We start from the raw sequence: 15,566 nt of genomic DNA, 5'->3' as shown, positions 1-15,566 counted from the left end.
TTAGAGGCATGGAACCATTGCTGTGGAAAGAGTCCAACAAAAGTGACTGAATGTCTGAAGATTTTTATACTGATAGGAAGGCACAAAAATGATGTGAAGACAAAACTGCCCCAGAGGGACTGTCAATTCAGGCTTTGTTGAAATAATTAATGTGTAACACATCCAACTCCATGAGCTGAGGCAATTTAGAGAAGCATATGGCACTTCTCTTTAACATACTTGTCACCAAGAGCATAGGAAGAAGTGAATGACTACAATTTTTTTCCACTGGGGATTAATAAATTAATGCATAAAGAGATGAGACTGGAGAATGATTGCACTTTAGGAGAATATTCACTAATTAAAATAATTTGTGATACATAATCTGTAAACATAAAAGTGTGCTGAGAGAAACATGGTACAGAAATTGTGGGAGTGTCCAACCAAAGACTGGTCCAGCTTGAGACCCATACCATGAAAGGGAGCTCACCCCTGACTCTGCCTGGAGAGCCAGGACCCAGAGACTGGATAATCCAGAGACCTGGGATAGACTCAAACAAAACTGGCAAAAAAAGTCAATGAAATGATTCCTATTGATATTCTGCTATACTCAGAGATTGGTGCCTAGCCCAATTGTCATCAGAGAGGCTTCACCCAGAAACTGATGGAAAACAGATGCTGAGACTCACAACCAAACATTAGGCTGAGTTTGGGGAATCCTGCAGAAGAGCAGGGGGAAGGATTGTAGGAGCTAGAGGAGTCAAGGACAGATACCACAAGAAAATCACCAGAATCAACTAACCTGGGCTCAGAATAGCTTACAGAGACTGAACCAACAACCAGGGACTGACCTAGGCACTCTTCATATATGTTATATTTGTGTGTTTTGGTCTTCTTGTGGGACCATAATAATAGGAGGATTGGCTGTCTCTGACTCTGTGGCCTGCTTTTGGGACCCTATCCTCCTACCTAGTTGCCTTATCTTATCGAGCCTTAATAGGAGAGCAGGTGCCGAGTCTCAATGCAACTTGATATGCCACAGCTGGTTGATATCACAGGAGGCCTACACTGTTATGAAGAGAAATAGAGAAAGAATGATGGGGGGAGTGAGGGGAATCTGCAATTGCAATGTAAAAATCCATAACTGAACACACATATACATACACACACACACACACACACACACACACACACACACACACACACACACAAAGAAAGAAAAGAAAATGAAAAGGCCTTGACCTTAGCCTCTAGAAGGAATCCAGGCAGCTGGGAGAATTTTCTCATTGGAGGAATACAGTGAACAGGGATGGGGCTTTCTCACCCTGGATAATCCCGAGGAACATGTGACAGTTCCCTGTATATTATATAGACTAGGAAGGAGTGGTAAGTACCTCTCAGGGAGGTGGGAATTTCCACCTAGAGAAGAAAGGGGGAGCATCTTCATCCACTATAGCTACTAATTAGAAATGTTGAGCACTTAATCAACTGATAGCTATTAATTTAGGCTCCTCATCTGATACAGTGCAAACTTAGAGCACTCTTTCTGATAATTACCACATTGTTTTTGTTATTGATACAATAGATTAAGTCCATGCTCATTTGCACGCTATGACAATCAGAGGCCCAGGCTCAGATACAGAAATAAAATACAGTCTTGGTCATGGATGCGAATGCTGCATTCTACTTAATTTTCAGATGAAACCAGCTTGTCAGAGATGATTATTCATGTCTCAGTGACTTTGAAAGTTCATTGTTAATGACAGCCATTGTTTAATGATGTCTTTATTCTAGTGTATATTAAAAGTGAGTGGATATTAAAAACAAGGTACTAAATGTACCCGCAGCAGTCACCACGTGATGGCCTCACTTTATGGACCACTATCCAGCTAACCCCTCTCCTAGATGTTGTGAAACCTGTGCGGTATCTCATACATGGCGGGGAGGAGCTGTGTCACTGTGCCATGCTTGGACACCCCAGATAAGGGTACTCATGCCAATCTAACCCAGTTCTCCTCCATGATTTTACATATTTGCATAAGTACATTTCTTTAAAGACAGAGTTTCCTGTCGCACAGGCTGGCCTCAAACTCTCTGTGTAGCTGAGGATAACCTTGAACTTCTGTTCTTTCTGTCTCCCAAGAGAGCTGGGATTACAGGCATGTGCCAGTAACCCTGCTGCATGTGGTACTCAGAATTGAACACATGGCTGCTTGTGTCCTCAGCAACTACTCTCTACATACCCAGACCTGGGATGTTGGTTTTATTGTTGAAGTGCCCCATGTGCCTAGGATGGTGTTTAGTCTTGTTACATCCCATTAATTAGTAGAACAAAGTATCCAATGGTCCATCTGCTGAACTCCTTGTGTCTGGAAAAAATGAAAACCCTACATTTAACAAGAAGTTGCTGCTCAGAATAAGGGTGTATGCCTTGTAATCTGAGCACTTGGGAGGTGGAGGCAGAATGATCAGGACTTCAAGGCTAGCTTCACATACGTAGCAGTTTACAGGTCTACATAAGATACTTCTTGAACAACAACAACAATGTAAAAGATACCAAGATCCAACCACCCAGCAAATTAGTGTGGAGAATTCTCAAAAGAAAGCAAAATATATATCCACATATGCTCCAGCTATGGCACTCCCTGACATATGATCAAAAGACTGGACATTCTACTCCACAGATTCATGATCAGCCATGTTCATTGCCACTCTTATTCATAATAGGAACAAAATGTGGAAATAATCAAAATGGCCTTCAACTGATGAACTGATAATGAAAATGTACAGATACACAGTGGGATTCTATTGCTCTCTAAGGACAAATGAAGTCATGAAACATGCTGGTGAATGGATGAACTAGCACATTGGATACTGTGTGAGGTGACACAATTGATATAAATTCTTTGTGGATCCTAGCTCCAAATCTTTAGGTATGAGAACATATCATGGAGTAACCAGAGATGCCAGGAATATAAAGGGACTGGAGGTGTGGCCAGCTGTGGAGAGGGGGATAGCAGGACACAAGTGTTAGGAAAGTGAAAATTAGAAAGAAAGGTGGGCAGTAGAGGGGATCCTGGATGTGTTGATGCAGACAATGAACCGTGAAGAGATGAGAGTGAAAACCCAGTTCAAATTGACTTCACCAACCTGGATCAGACCTCCATGAGTCTAATGCCAGGAGGTTCACTGTCAGCATATTTAAAACACAATACAAATTGGGAAAAGGTTGCCAGGCAACAGTAATTCCAGTTCCAGGAGCAGAATAAAATTTAAGGTGTGACTACACAGAAACTCCTTTACAAAGTACATGTGACTATGAGGGTGGGAGCTACAGCTAAGACCTGGAATGTGGCCTCTGACTGAGAGAGCATAGAGGTCATCAAGCCATAAAGAACGTATGGCATCTTCTCTAAGGATGGATAATGATCTAGGGATGAAAGACTCAGGGATAATCAATCTGGGGAGTTTCAGGTCTACCCTCTATAGCAAAAGTTAGGAGAGATCTGCCTCCACAGATGGCAGAAACATCACCATGTCCATAACAGATTCCACTCCTAGCCTTCTGGGTGGAAAAAGAGGTGTTTTATCTCTTCCACTGAGAAGAGTCTCCTGTGTGGTTAGATTCCTGGTTTCCCTAGTGATCTATGAGCACAAGGAATTTTGTGCACTCAACAGCCAGCTACGTTCTCTGGCAAAGGGAGGAAGGGAACAGCTGAGAAATAGTACCACCTTTGTGTGGTTTGGGTATCAGGGTAACTGTAACCTCATAAAAAGAGTTTGGTAATGTTCCTTCTGTTTCTATTGTTTGGAACAATTTGAAGAATGCTGGAGTTAGCTCTTCTTTGAAATTCTGGTAGAATTCTATGCTGAAACCATCTGATCCTGAACTTTTTTTGGTTGGGAGACTTTTAACGACTCTTTCTATTTCTGGTTATTGGCCCATTTAAATAGTTTATCTGGTCTTGACTTAACTTTGGTATGTGGTACCCATTTAGAAAATTGTCCATTTCTTTCAGATTTTCCATATTTGTGGAGTACAGGTGTTTGAAGTATGACCTGATGATTCTCTGGATTTCCTCATTGTCTGTTGTTATGTCTCCATTTTCATTTCTGATTTTGTTGATTTGGATTCTCTCTCTCTCTCTCTCTCTCTCTCTCTCTCTCTCTCTCTCTCTCTGCCTTTAATTAATTTGGATAAGGGCTTGTCTATCTTGTTGATTTTCTCCAAGAGCCAACTCTTTGTTTTATTGATTCTTTGTATTGTTTTCTTTGTTACTGTTTCATTAATTTCAGCCCTCAATTTGATTATTTCTTGGTGTTGCTTCCTCCTGATGACTTAGATTCTTTTTGTTCTAGAGCTTTCAGTTGTACTGTTAAGTCACTAGTGTGAGATTTCTCCATCTTCTTTATGGGGGTATTTGGTGCTATGAAGTTTCCTCTTAACACTGCTTTCATAGTGCTGACAAGCCCCCATGGTACTGGACTAGGCCCTCTGGATAGGCGAGACAGTCGACTAGCTTGAACTGTTTAGGGGGCCCCCAGGCAATGGGATTGGGACCTGTCCCTAGTGCATGAGCTGGCTTTTTGGAATCTAGTGCCTATGGCTCCACTTTGCACAGCCTCAGTGGAGGAAGAGAGGGGCTTGGACTTGCCTCAACTGAATTTACCAGGCTCTGCTGATTCCCCAGGGGAGACATTGCCTTGGAGGAGGTGGGAATGAGGGGTGAGTAGGAGGGAATGCAGGGGGTGGAAGGAGAGAGGACAAGGGTATCTGTGGTTGATATGTAAAATGAATAGAAAATCTCTTAATAAAAAATTATTTTAAAAAAAAAAAAGAAAAATAGTACCTCCAAGGATGATTGAAGAAGCCATAGGGAAATATATCATGTTTATTTAAAAACACAACACTGAGGAAGCACTGACAGCCCTACCTGCTTCTTTGTGGAATTGTAATAAAATCCTGAAACCTGGAGAATTTTCAAGGTCTTCATCACTGTTCAGAACAGCAGGGCTCAAGTCTATATGCTCTCCACACAACCCCACTTCCTCTTTTGCCAAACCGACAGAAGCCTCAAATTCCTCCAGTTTCCTGCAGGTGAGGTTCCAGCATTTCAGAATGAAGATGGAGTGTGTGCTTGACAGTCACTCCATCCCCTGATGAGTAAGGAACGTGGAACTTCAGAAAGAGACAGCAGTCCTGGGTGTGCAGTGGGTGAGCTTTGCAGATAGTGACAGTGTGAGCAGGCACTGTCTGCTGAGCTGAAGGCCAAGTTCCCCTTCCTCACCTGCCCAAGAGCACCTTTGTGTTGGATAAGTTTAGGCATAAGTATTCCAATGACCATCCTCTCTGTGACACTGCCATGTTTTTGGTAGAACCTTGGTAAGCATCATTGGTCACTGTGGTATCATTTTGCTGAAGAGATCACTGATCTTCAGGAGTTCAACCACATCACTGAATTGTTACAGAAATGGACAAACTTGGGAAGAATGTCTTGCCAGTGCTCTCCTTGCTGCATCTAATAAGAGCACCTTCGTTTCTGTGGTGTGGGTCTTCCATGGCTCAGAGCTTGCCTTCCTGTTGAATTCAAATTGTCTCATGGACTGAGGGTTGGAAACATGGCAAAAACTGAATCCTGGCAATATGAAGCCTCAGACCCTAGTTTGAGAGTCTGCTTCCCAGCAAGGGTCCTTCTAGCATGTTGGAAAATCTTCAATCAAGGAAAGATTTCAATTAATCATTTCTTATAGTTGCATGACTGCCTACATTCTCCCTGAGATATATTGTTGGTCATTAAAGCTAAATTGCATTGACAAAATACATGTGTGTAATTGTGTATATTATAGAAATGAAGTTATACCATTTGAGGTGATGAAACTAACTGCAAGCATCATAGCCTAACAAAAACACTGGGGCCAGAAACAAGAAACCCCCTGTTGAGTTGATGAACAGGGGAATCTAAAGGACTCTCAAACCAGGATAGGCCATTGCTGTTGTCCTTGGTTGCCTCCCAGATTCAAGGTCAGACCTTTTTGGAGAAGATACTGTGTACTTCAGACACAGGAATTGGAGGAATTGAGGTCTAACTAACTGAAAGCCTCCCTCCATGAGGACTGCCCTTCATAGTATCAGAAGATGTTATGTAAACTGACAAGGTGGAGGAGAAATCTGTTGCCATATCCAGATGCAATTCTATGAACTGCAAAAAGGAATTGGCCTACAAGATACCTGCAATCGTGGCATTTTTATTTTGATAAAGCAATAACTTTCTAAAGAATATATGTCTGGTACTGTAAACCTAGACAACTAACCTTGGATGGAGAGGTCATGGACCAGTTAGTAGAAGAGAGCTACTACTTCCATTTTCCTAAACCAATGTAGTATCTAACTGTATTCCAAATGCATAACCTTGTACCCACAAATAAGTGTAGGAATTGACCTTCATCTAACCAGCTTCCTTCTTAAACATGAGACTATTATAGAGACCCACAGCTGGTCAAAATATAGAGAAGTGACTATGCTGTGCTAAATCTAGACTGATGAATCTGCAATTGTGTCTTTTATGGGACAGGTAAGCTCTGCCTCTCAATAATGTGGTTACATATGCAAGAGAAACCTGATAAGGGCTGTTCACATGCAAATGGGAACAGGGAGAATTCCACATGAACACCACTAGAAGAAGAGTTACAGGTTGTCAGTACCCACTGAGAGAGGGAGAGTCAGTCTCCTCCAAGGACAAGCTCCCACATAGGATGCTCAGTCCCCAGTGATCTGCCTTGGACACAGGGACAAATGAACAAAGCTAAATGGGCTCAGAGGATTATATATACATGTGTGTATGTATATGCACAAACTGCACATATACATGCATGTGGCTCTTTAAAGAGATCATAATTTTCGGAGGGGTACATGGATAAACTGAGGCACAAGGGGGAAGGGAGTTGGCAGGAGAGATTGAGATACAGTCTTCATGTGTGAGGTTCTCAAAAACCACATGAGAACAACAGCCCTTAAAGGACCTAGTTCAGGTTGGGCAGGGATGCTGAAGAAATGTAAAAACTGCATCCGGGAATTTGAGGACTAGTTCGCCAAGTGATTGACAGTGTTTTCCCAAAGTACAAGAAAACACATGAATGGAATAACTTTTGGAAGTTGCTACAACTGAGAAATAGAAATTTCTGGATTAAAATGACCCATCACAAAAAGCAGTGCAAGGAATGTGGAAATCGGTGAGGAAAACAATGGATTGGTTTGGTAATGTTTTGTATTGTTTTAATTTTAGGCTATTGATAACAAGTATAGACATGACAAGCCATGGCTAGTTGATGATGCAACTTTTGAGTTTACAAAGTAAAGGTTTTAACATGGACCTCAACACTGGCATTAAGGAAGACAGGGGGCTCTTAGGGAAATGGCAGTGTGCACTCAAAACGTGGATGCTGGATTCTTTTTGTTTTGTTCTGTTTTTTGAGACAGGGTTTCTCTGTGTAGCTTTGCACCTTTCCTGGATCTCGCTCTGTAGACCAGGCTGCCCTCGAACTGAGAGATCCGATTGGCTCTGCCTCCCGAGGGCTGGGATTAAAGGCGTGCGACACCACCGTCAGGCTGGATGCTGAATTCTTAAGAGACCCTGGCTTTCTATTTCAAACTATTAGTTGTTTGAAGATAGGAATTTCTGAGGGCCTGTTGATGTTCCATTTAGGCGTGATCACAAGCAACTGTGCTCCAATATGGACTGATGACCCTTTCACGCAGGAGAGACTAGAAACAGATCAAACCCCAATTCTACCTTCAGAAACCATGTCTATTTTCACAACTGAAAGGAGACCCTTGAAGAGAAGTGTGGGGGATTGCAGACTAGCTGGGATGTCTCTGCATAAAAGGCACAGAACAAGCAAAGACTTCTGCTCTAACCCTGCTCTCACAGGACTCCCATCTGCAGTCCAGGTGAGCGCCAAATCACTATAGGGCAGACCCCAGTCACGTGACCTCAACCTGACCAATGAGGGAGTTCTGATTGGCTATCCAATCTGATTGGCTCAGTTCTGTACACGTTACCAATCAGGTCACACAGCACGAGGTAGGTGGCTAAGAGACAGTTGGTGCCAGTTATGTGATGTTGAAGGCAGAGCTTTCACAACAAGGACACCAGTGGCGGAGGCAGTGTGCATAGACGGTGTATTAAGGCACAGATTTGGAAGAGGAGTTTCTGTACTACTCAAGCAACACCAGGTACAGCCTGATTGGCTGCTGTCTACTAAGACTGTTTTTCTTTCATGGGACCCACACTGTTCTCTTTGTGATCAAAACCACTTTGGAGTGCAGTTAAGGCCATCAGACCTTGTTCCTACCTGGTGGCTAATCAGGAGCCCAAGCCTGGATTCTGAACCACCTAGGACTCTTGCATCACTCTTTAGTCTAAAGAGTCTGTGGTGGCTGAGGCATCCAGGCTCCTTCCCAGGTCACTGTGGACCATATCATGGAGACCGCTGTCCTATTCCATGTCCTCACTGGCCTGTCTTATGTTCCCTCAAATTTACCTTTTGAGACTGGTATATCACATGTAAGGTCATCTTCATTTGCAACTCTTTTCTAAAAAAAGAAAAAAAAGAGTACATTCTTGCAGCTAAGGACTTTTTGCCCTGTATCCTCTTCATGTTTTATTTGTCAATTTTTATATTAGAATTGTCCTTATGTTCTTCAGTGATGAACTCATCTTGATCGTGAACATGGCCTTGTGTATGTGTTGTTGAACTTGCTGGAATGTTTCAATTACTTTCACTAAGGATTATCACATCTAGGTACACAAACTGCTGACATAATTTCTCTTTATTTTACATTAAGGGTGATTTTGTTCTATTAATTTTGCTGTTTGTGTGTTTGTCTGTGCCACAACGCAGACATGGAATTCAGGGGAAAACTTGTGGGAGCCAGTGCCCTTTTTCTGACATGTGAGATAAAAGGAGGGAGCTCAAGTCATCAGGTCTGGTTCCTGTAGGCTCCTGCAGGCTTTCTAGAACATGTTACAAAGTCTCTTTCCCTTATTGAATAGTTGGAGGAATATTAGTGTTAATTCTTATTATAAGTCAGGTAGAATTCATACACGAATACATTCATACCAGTCTTTTATTTTTTGATATTTCATCATTTTAAATCTTTTTAATTTTTATTTTTCTTTATTAAGAAAATTTTTCCATTTATTTTACACACCAATCAAAGATTCCCCTCTTCCCTCCTCCTGCCCCCCCATCTTGCCCCTCACAACCCACACCCCGCTCCTCCCCACAAGAAGGCAAGGCCTCTTGGTGGGGAGGCATATCCCATAGAGGCAAGTCAAAACCCCTCCCTGCCTCAAGGCCAAAGGAGGTGTGCCATCACAGGTAGTGGGCTCCAAAAAGCCTGCTCATGTATCAGGGATCGATTCCAATCCTACCGCTAGAGGGCCCCTCAAGCAGATCAGGCTACACAATGGTCTTGCCACACAGAGGCAGGCAAATGGATGGAACTAGAAAATGTCATCCTGAGTGAGGTAACCCAGACTCAGAAGGACAAACATGATATGTACTCACTCATAAGTAAATACTAGATGTAAAGCAAAGGATAACTAGATTACAACCCACAACTCCCGAGAAGGTAGCTAACAAGGAAGACCCAAAGAGGGACTTATGGACCGCCTTGGGAAAGAGAAATAGATGTGTCTATCTCCTCTTCCAAATAGCTCCCTGAACCTCGAGGGAAGATTTTCATGAAGCCATCTCATTTAAGACTGAATATTTTAAAGTCTCACACTCTATCTACATTGTTGTGAGTCTCTGTGTTAGTTCCATCTCCTGCAAGAAAGGGCATCACTGTTGTGGGCTCTTTTCACACACACACACACACACACACACACACACACACATCATCATCATCATCATCATCATCATCAAGAGTCTTTTTATTATTTTCTTTCTTGAGCAGAATAATAGTATCAGGTTTGCCCATAGGACCATAAACTATCTACTCAGTTTCTTGGCCACTTTAGCAGTGTCAGGAATGACTTCTTTCTCCTGGATTGAGTCTCAAATCCAATCAGAAAGTGGTTGGTTACTGCAATTATATTTGTGCCACTGTTGTATCAATCCATTTTGCCAATGGGTCACTGTTGTCCTAGTGTTTGTAACTGAATGATAGTGATGATTATCTTTCTCCTTCAGTAGAATGCAGAGTACATTCTTGTATCATGAATGTCAGTCAGAGGTGAAGTTTCTAGTTATGCACCAGTTCAACTTCTTCATGTTGGCTGACATAAATGGGTGTTGTTTTCAGCAATAGGGTATAACAATAAGGTTGCACATAAGCAATAGTCTTGGCAGTAGATGTTAGCTTTGGGGATTTCCATAGGGCCCTTTTCCAGCTATGCAGCAAGATGGAACCCAATCATACCACTGGACCAAACCTATTTTCTTGAGATTTTTTTTAATGAATATTGAACTATGTTTCTCATTAGTGATATACTTAGGTTTTTATATGCTGGCTTTTCAGTTTTGCTAGTTTACTCATGTTTAGAAATTTGCTCATTTGCTACAGTTTTATAATTCATACTATTATGGGATTTCAAAATACTTTCAAATGAAGCAACAGAGGAACCAGAGGGGTCAGGGACACCATGGGAATACAGCCCACAAAATCAATTGGCCAGGACTCATGGGGCCTTACAGAGATCAGAGAGCATTTATAAGGGGTCTTACCTAGGTCCTTGGTATATTTGTTATGGCTGAGTACCTTGATGTTACTGTATGATTCTTAACAGTGGGAGTGGGGGTGGCCACTGACTCTTTTGCCTAGTTCTGGGACCCTTTTCCTCCTACTGGGTTGCCTTGCCCAGGCTTGATATGATAGTATATGCCTGGTCTATAGTAGTATATTATGCCCTATGGTTGATGTGCCTGGGAGGCCTGCCCTTTTCTGAGGGGAAATGGTGGGAGGGTAGATCTGGGGAAAGAAGAGGAAGAGTCTGGGGGAGGGGAGTGGGAAAAACTACAGTCAAGGTGTAATATATGAGAAAGAACAAAAAATTCATTTTACTTTTAAAAAGTAGCTAAAAGTACTAGGAACCTTGAACAACTTGAATGTGCCAAGTGTTGACATTATTGACTCCTAAATACCTCTTTGTTATATTTCTACATAGAGAACAGAGAAACCTTGGGACATTGGCTTCATACTAATCATGTTATCAGAAAACATCATACTTGTTACATCTGCCCTCAAGGAAACATTGCCAGAACTGAAAAAAAAAGTAGAAGAAAATAATGTAAATTGAATAATCATATATGAAATTATCACAAATATTAAAAGATTAAATTAAAAACTTTAAAAATTATAAATAATTATAAATGTACTTAAGATTTATAATATATGATTAATATGATGGATTTCTGTGATATGCTTCATGATTTGAGTTTACATGAAAGCAAATGACTATTTAACTAATACAGAATGATATTCCACATTATTTAAAGAATGCTTTTCAGTATGGTGACAAGTGTGATATCATCAGATTCATCGAATTATCTCAGAGTAAAACAGTTTGAACAGGAAAAATAGTTATTTTGATAACAGACTGTTTGAGGATTAATTAGAATCTGGTATTGGATTGTTTTAAAGTTGCATTCATTTCCCTCAGCATAGGACAGCATCTGCTAAACTGTACAGCATGATTTTTTTCTAGTCCCTCTGATATAGTTATTTCTTCAGGAATGTTGATTGTCTGTCGATATTTGTAGTCTACACTTTCATTAAGAAAATGTCTCAAGTGTTCAAGTTAGGTGATTTCCATTGTTTCAGTTATTGAGAACTCAGTGGTGAACAAGGAAGCAAAATGTATTCCTAAGACTGCATATGAAATGGTTTGGTTTGCATAGACTTATTAACACATTTTATCTTCAAAAATGTTGACAGGATATCAAAATAAAACACCTTATTAATTGCCGAAAAAAAAAAAACCCACTCCTGTGTGATTCTTGTGATTCCAGCCATTTTTGCTGTAACAGCACCAGAGTTTGGCTGTAGATTTACAGGGTGTCTTCTCCTCTTTGATCACTTTTGGTAAGGTCTCTGTTTTGTTCCTACTTTTCAATAATCTAGTTTTTATGCCTTTGATATGTTCATTATTGTCCATTTTCTTAGGTTCTATTCTCATCTTCAGAATGTTTGCCAGGTACTTTTTTGGGGTTTAGTTTATTCTTATATTTCTGTACCCACAAGGTCAATGTAAGGTTGCTTCACATCCCTGACACTTCTCCATGTAGAAATTGAAAGCCATAAACTCTTCCCCTAGACCTACTTCTCATTATTTTAATCTGATTTTGTTCAGTTGGTGTTGCCATGGAAACCATCAAGAGAAATAATAGCAAGACCAGAGAGGAGGTGTCAATGCAGCTGGACCTGAAGGCCAACACCTCTCAAGAGGAGAACCTTACAGATCATTACATCATACTCAGGACCCTTGGCAAAGGGACCTTTGCTGAGGTGAAGCTGGCCTGCCACCTGTACACAGAGGTGCAGGTTGCCATCAAGATCCTGGAAAATGGTGAGAATACTGACCACAACAACAGAACTGAAATCGACATTGTGAAGACGCTGGACCACCCAAACATCATCAAGGTGTTCCACATCATCAACACCGAAGAGCACACCTATATGGTGATGGAGCATGCTTCTCGGGGAGATCTGGTGAGCCATATTGAGAAAGTGGGCTGTCTGCAGGAGGAGCAGGTCCAGCACATCTTCACTCAGATTGTGTGTGCAGTTCACTACTGCCATAAGAATGGCATTGCACACAGGGACATCAAACTAGATAACATCCTGCTGGATGGCAAAGGAAGTGTCAAACTGTGTGACTTTGGCCTGGCCATCAGAGTCACTTCTGGGCAGAGGTCCAAGGGATTGTGTGGCACCCTTGAATATTGTGCTCCAGAACTATTCACGGACACAGAGTATGTTGCAAGGGCAGTAGACATCTGGAGCATTTATCCAGTCTCATTGGGTGGGTTTATTCTGGTATTATTGAGACAGGTGAAGTGGGACACTTCTGCAGGGGTCCAGGTGGCAGTGTATCCACTTACCCTTGAGAAAGAAGTCCAGCATAGGAAGAGGTAAGCCGTCTACCACAGGCTTCACCACAGGAACCCATCATTAACAAGGGATCTGTCCCAGGGCTGGCCTTCCATAGCATCTTTCTCAGAGTGGATCCATGTGTCAAAACCCCACCCCAAATGGCCAATAAATTAGAAGGCCCTAGGGCCAGTCTTCAAGGACATACTACAGCAATACTTATTCATCTGTCTCCTCTTCAAGGTCAGGTCCAAGGGAGATGTTTTCTCACACTGGGGCAGAGGTGAATCTCCTCCTCCCCCTTCTTCCCTCCCTGCTGTTGGGTTTGTAGCCTGCCTATGTCCCTTTGTCCCTCTGATCACAGGAGACACAGTCCCCCTGCATGCTGGTTCAGTCTTGCTGTTGGTGAAGGACCTTACTGTGGAGTGTTTATCAGATCCATATTTGTCTCCTAACAGGAAAGCAAGCTGGAAGGAAATGGATATCACTGTGGATGGAATGCTGGAATGTTGCTCCACTTTGGAAGGTGAGTATTGCTTGCCTGTCCTGGGGCACAGTGGACACATGACTTAGCAGTCTTAGAACCACTTTTTATTCAGAGATCCAAAATCAGGGGTCAGCCCTAGACAGAGCCTTGTTGACCATAGAGTTGGGACATTTAGCCAGGCTGTCTGCTTGGGCGTCCTCCTGTGAACGTTGTCTTTGGTGGTGTTTTAGACAACCTTCAGGCAGGTCACTACTCTCTTCAATGAAGAGCAGACACTCAGAAGGGACTGATTGCCAGGTCTCGTTGTAGGCCTCACATGGCTGAAGGTATCACTGAGACCACTAAGTTTAATCTGGTTGTGTGAGAGAGGTTTCTGTGATCTGGTTTAGCCTTGACACTTGTATACAGACAAATAAGCATGATGCTGCCACAGCCAGTCTTTTCAATTCCAAGGAAAGTGGTCATTGAGTTCATAATGCATAGGAGCAAAGATAAAGTCAGAAATCAGAGACATGGATTCAGAGGGATCTTGGGATAACTTGGGGCAAGTATCACATCTCTCCAGTCTGACCCTCTGTCCCCAACCCCTTACAGAGGAATAGTTTGTGGAGAAGAGGGTGAACATTTTCTTACACTTGTATGGGAGGACAGGCTGTCTGCCACTGGCCAGATACTTAGTCTGTAATGGACTGAAGAACGTGAGCAGGATGATATACACAGCCTTGCAAGGAAAACCATCTCAGAGACTGAGCTTCTTGCTTATGTGGCCACAGCTGCTCTACATCACTGGGATGTTTCAGTCCTTATGCACTTTCCTGAAGCTGAGGCCTGGGAAGGGAGACTTGGGTGCTGTAGACAGGTCAGTGAATCCCAGGACAGACAGTTCAGGAGAATCACTAGGTCCAAACCCAGGTGATAGTCTCTTAAGGTGAATCTCAGTATAAACAGATGTGGGGTTTATATCTGTTTATACTGATATTTGCCTTGGGTCCTGTTGGGACTTTGGGTGTCCCTGATACTACAGTCTTGTTGCTGCCTTTAGCCTTCTACAGCTGAAGGCCAGGCACCCACACCTAGCACCTCCCCCCTTCACTGTCTGGAAGGGGGAGCAAGATCAGGTGCAAGCAGTACCAGTTACTTGTAGCAGGACATTCACACCCATCATCCCAAGTCTGTCCACAGGTCTCCCCCTCACAGAGGACAAAGGTGAGTCCTTTAGATGCTCTTCTGGAGATAGCGTGTTTCATGGGACATTGTTTAAATTCCACCAAGTGACCCAGTGACCAAGCCATGATGACCAATTTGGTACAGCTGAATCACTTGGAGTCTCACAGGTCAGCTCCAGAACTCTATTTGCCATCCTTTCTCTTCTAATATCTGCAGGTTCTTCGGACATGTTCTATCATGGAAGCTTATTTTCACCAAGTATGCATCCTGTCTGGTGCAGAGAAGTGTAAGTGAGATGGGGTGCAGGAAGCAGAGTGCCTGTGTTTAGACATGATGCTGGAGGACTGTTTTTCCTTCCTTGTTCCCAAACCCTCCTTCCTACAAAGTAGCAGGGCAGCCATGCGAAATCATTCTCTGCAGCCAGAGGTCCCTGAGGGAACCCTAATGATGTTGGCCTAAGGAAGGTCACATTGGAAGACAATGGGCACTGTTATACCTGCCTCATTAGTCCCTAAATTCTACTAAAAGTAAACCTGCCATTATCTGCCAAGTTAACAGGTCTTGTGCTTGGGGAATGGTGAACTCTCAGCCATCTTCTTTGGTCTATAATATTTCTTCTCTTATAGGTACCTGGCCACATTCTGAAACATGTACCCAGGGAATTCCTGACCTGAGGACATGCACACTCAGCACTAGTGCCAGTGATGGAGGAGAACATTCCAGCCTCCCGTTTGACTAGAGAACTAGCAGATCATTTCCTGAGCTCCAGAAGAGCTCAGAGGCTCCACAAAGCTTCAGGAGGGCATGCTGTGGAGGGCAATGAAATGGTTTCTGTTC

At 42.6% G+C, this 15,566-nt stretch overlaps 2 protein-coding genes across 2 annotated transcripts in view; one reads left to right on the top strand and one right to left on the bottom strand.

Annotated features, from left to right (window-relative positions):
- Positions 1–15,566, bottom strand: part of LOC131926108 (sperm motility kinase X-like) — a 354,457-nt gene that overhangs the window by 158,337 nt on the left and 180,554 nt on the right. The gene's annotated exons all lie outside the window — the stretch shown is intronic.
- LOC131926103 (sperm motility kinase X-like) lies at positions 12,347–13,736 on the top strand. Its single transcript, XM_059281406.1, has 2 exons — positions 12,347–12,694; positions 13,534–13,736. The coding sequence occupies exons 1-2, from the start codon at positions 12,347–12,349 to the stop codon at positions 13,603–13,605; spliced, it is 420 nt and encodes a 139-aa protein (XP_059137389.1). The 3' UTR covers positions 13,606–13,736.

The sequence above is a fragment of the Peromyscus eremicus genome, chromosome 16_21 (genome assembly GCF_949786415.1).
Source record: "Peromyscus eremicus chromosome 16_21, PerEre_H2_v1, whole genome shotgun sequence".
In the NCBI taxonomy this organism is placed as follows: domain Eukaryota; kingdom Metazoa; phylum Chordata; class Mammalia; order Rodentia; family Cricetidae; genus Peromyscus; species Peromyscus eremicus.
This window is presented reverse-complemented; position numbering and strand designations above follow the sequence as displayed.

Bases quoted from the DNA above. Each gene is read 5' to 3' on its own strand.
- LOC131926103 (XM_059281406.1), top strand. From the start codon at position 12,347: ATGGAAACCATCAAGAGAAATAATAGCAAGACCAGAGAGGAGGTGTCA. The intron at 12,695-13,533 runs GTGAGCCATATT...GTCTCCTAACAG, and splicing joins ATGCTTCTCGGGGAGATCTG to GAAAGCAAGCTGGAAGGAAA.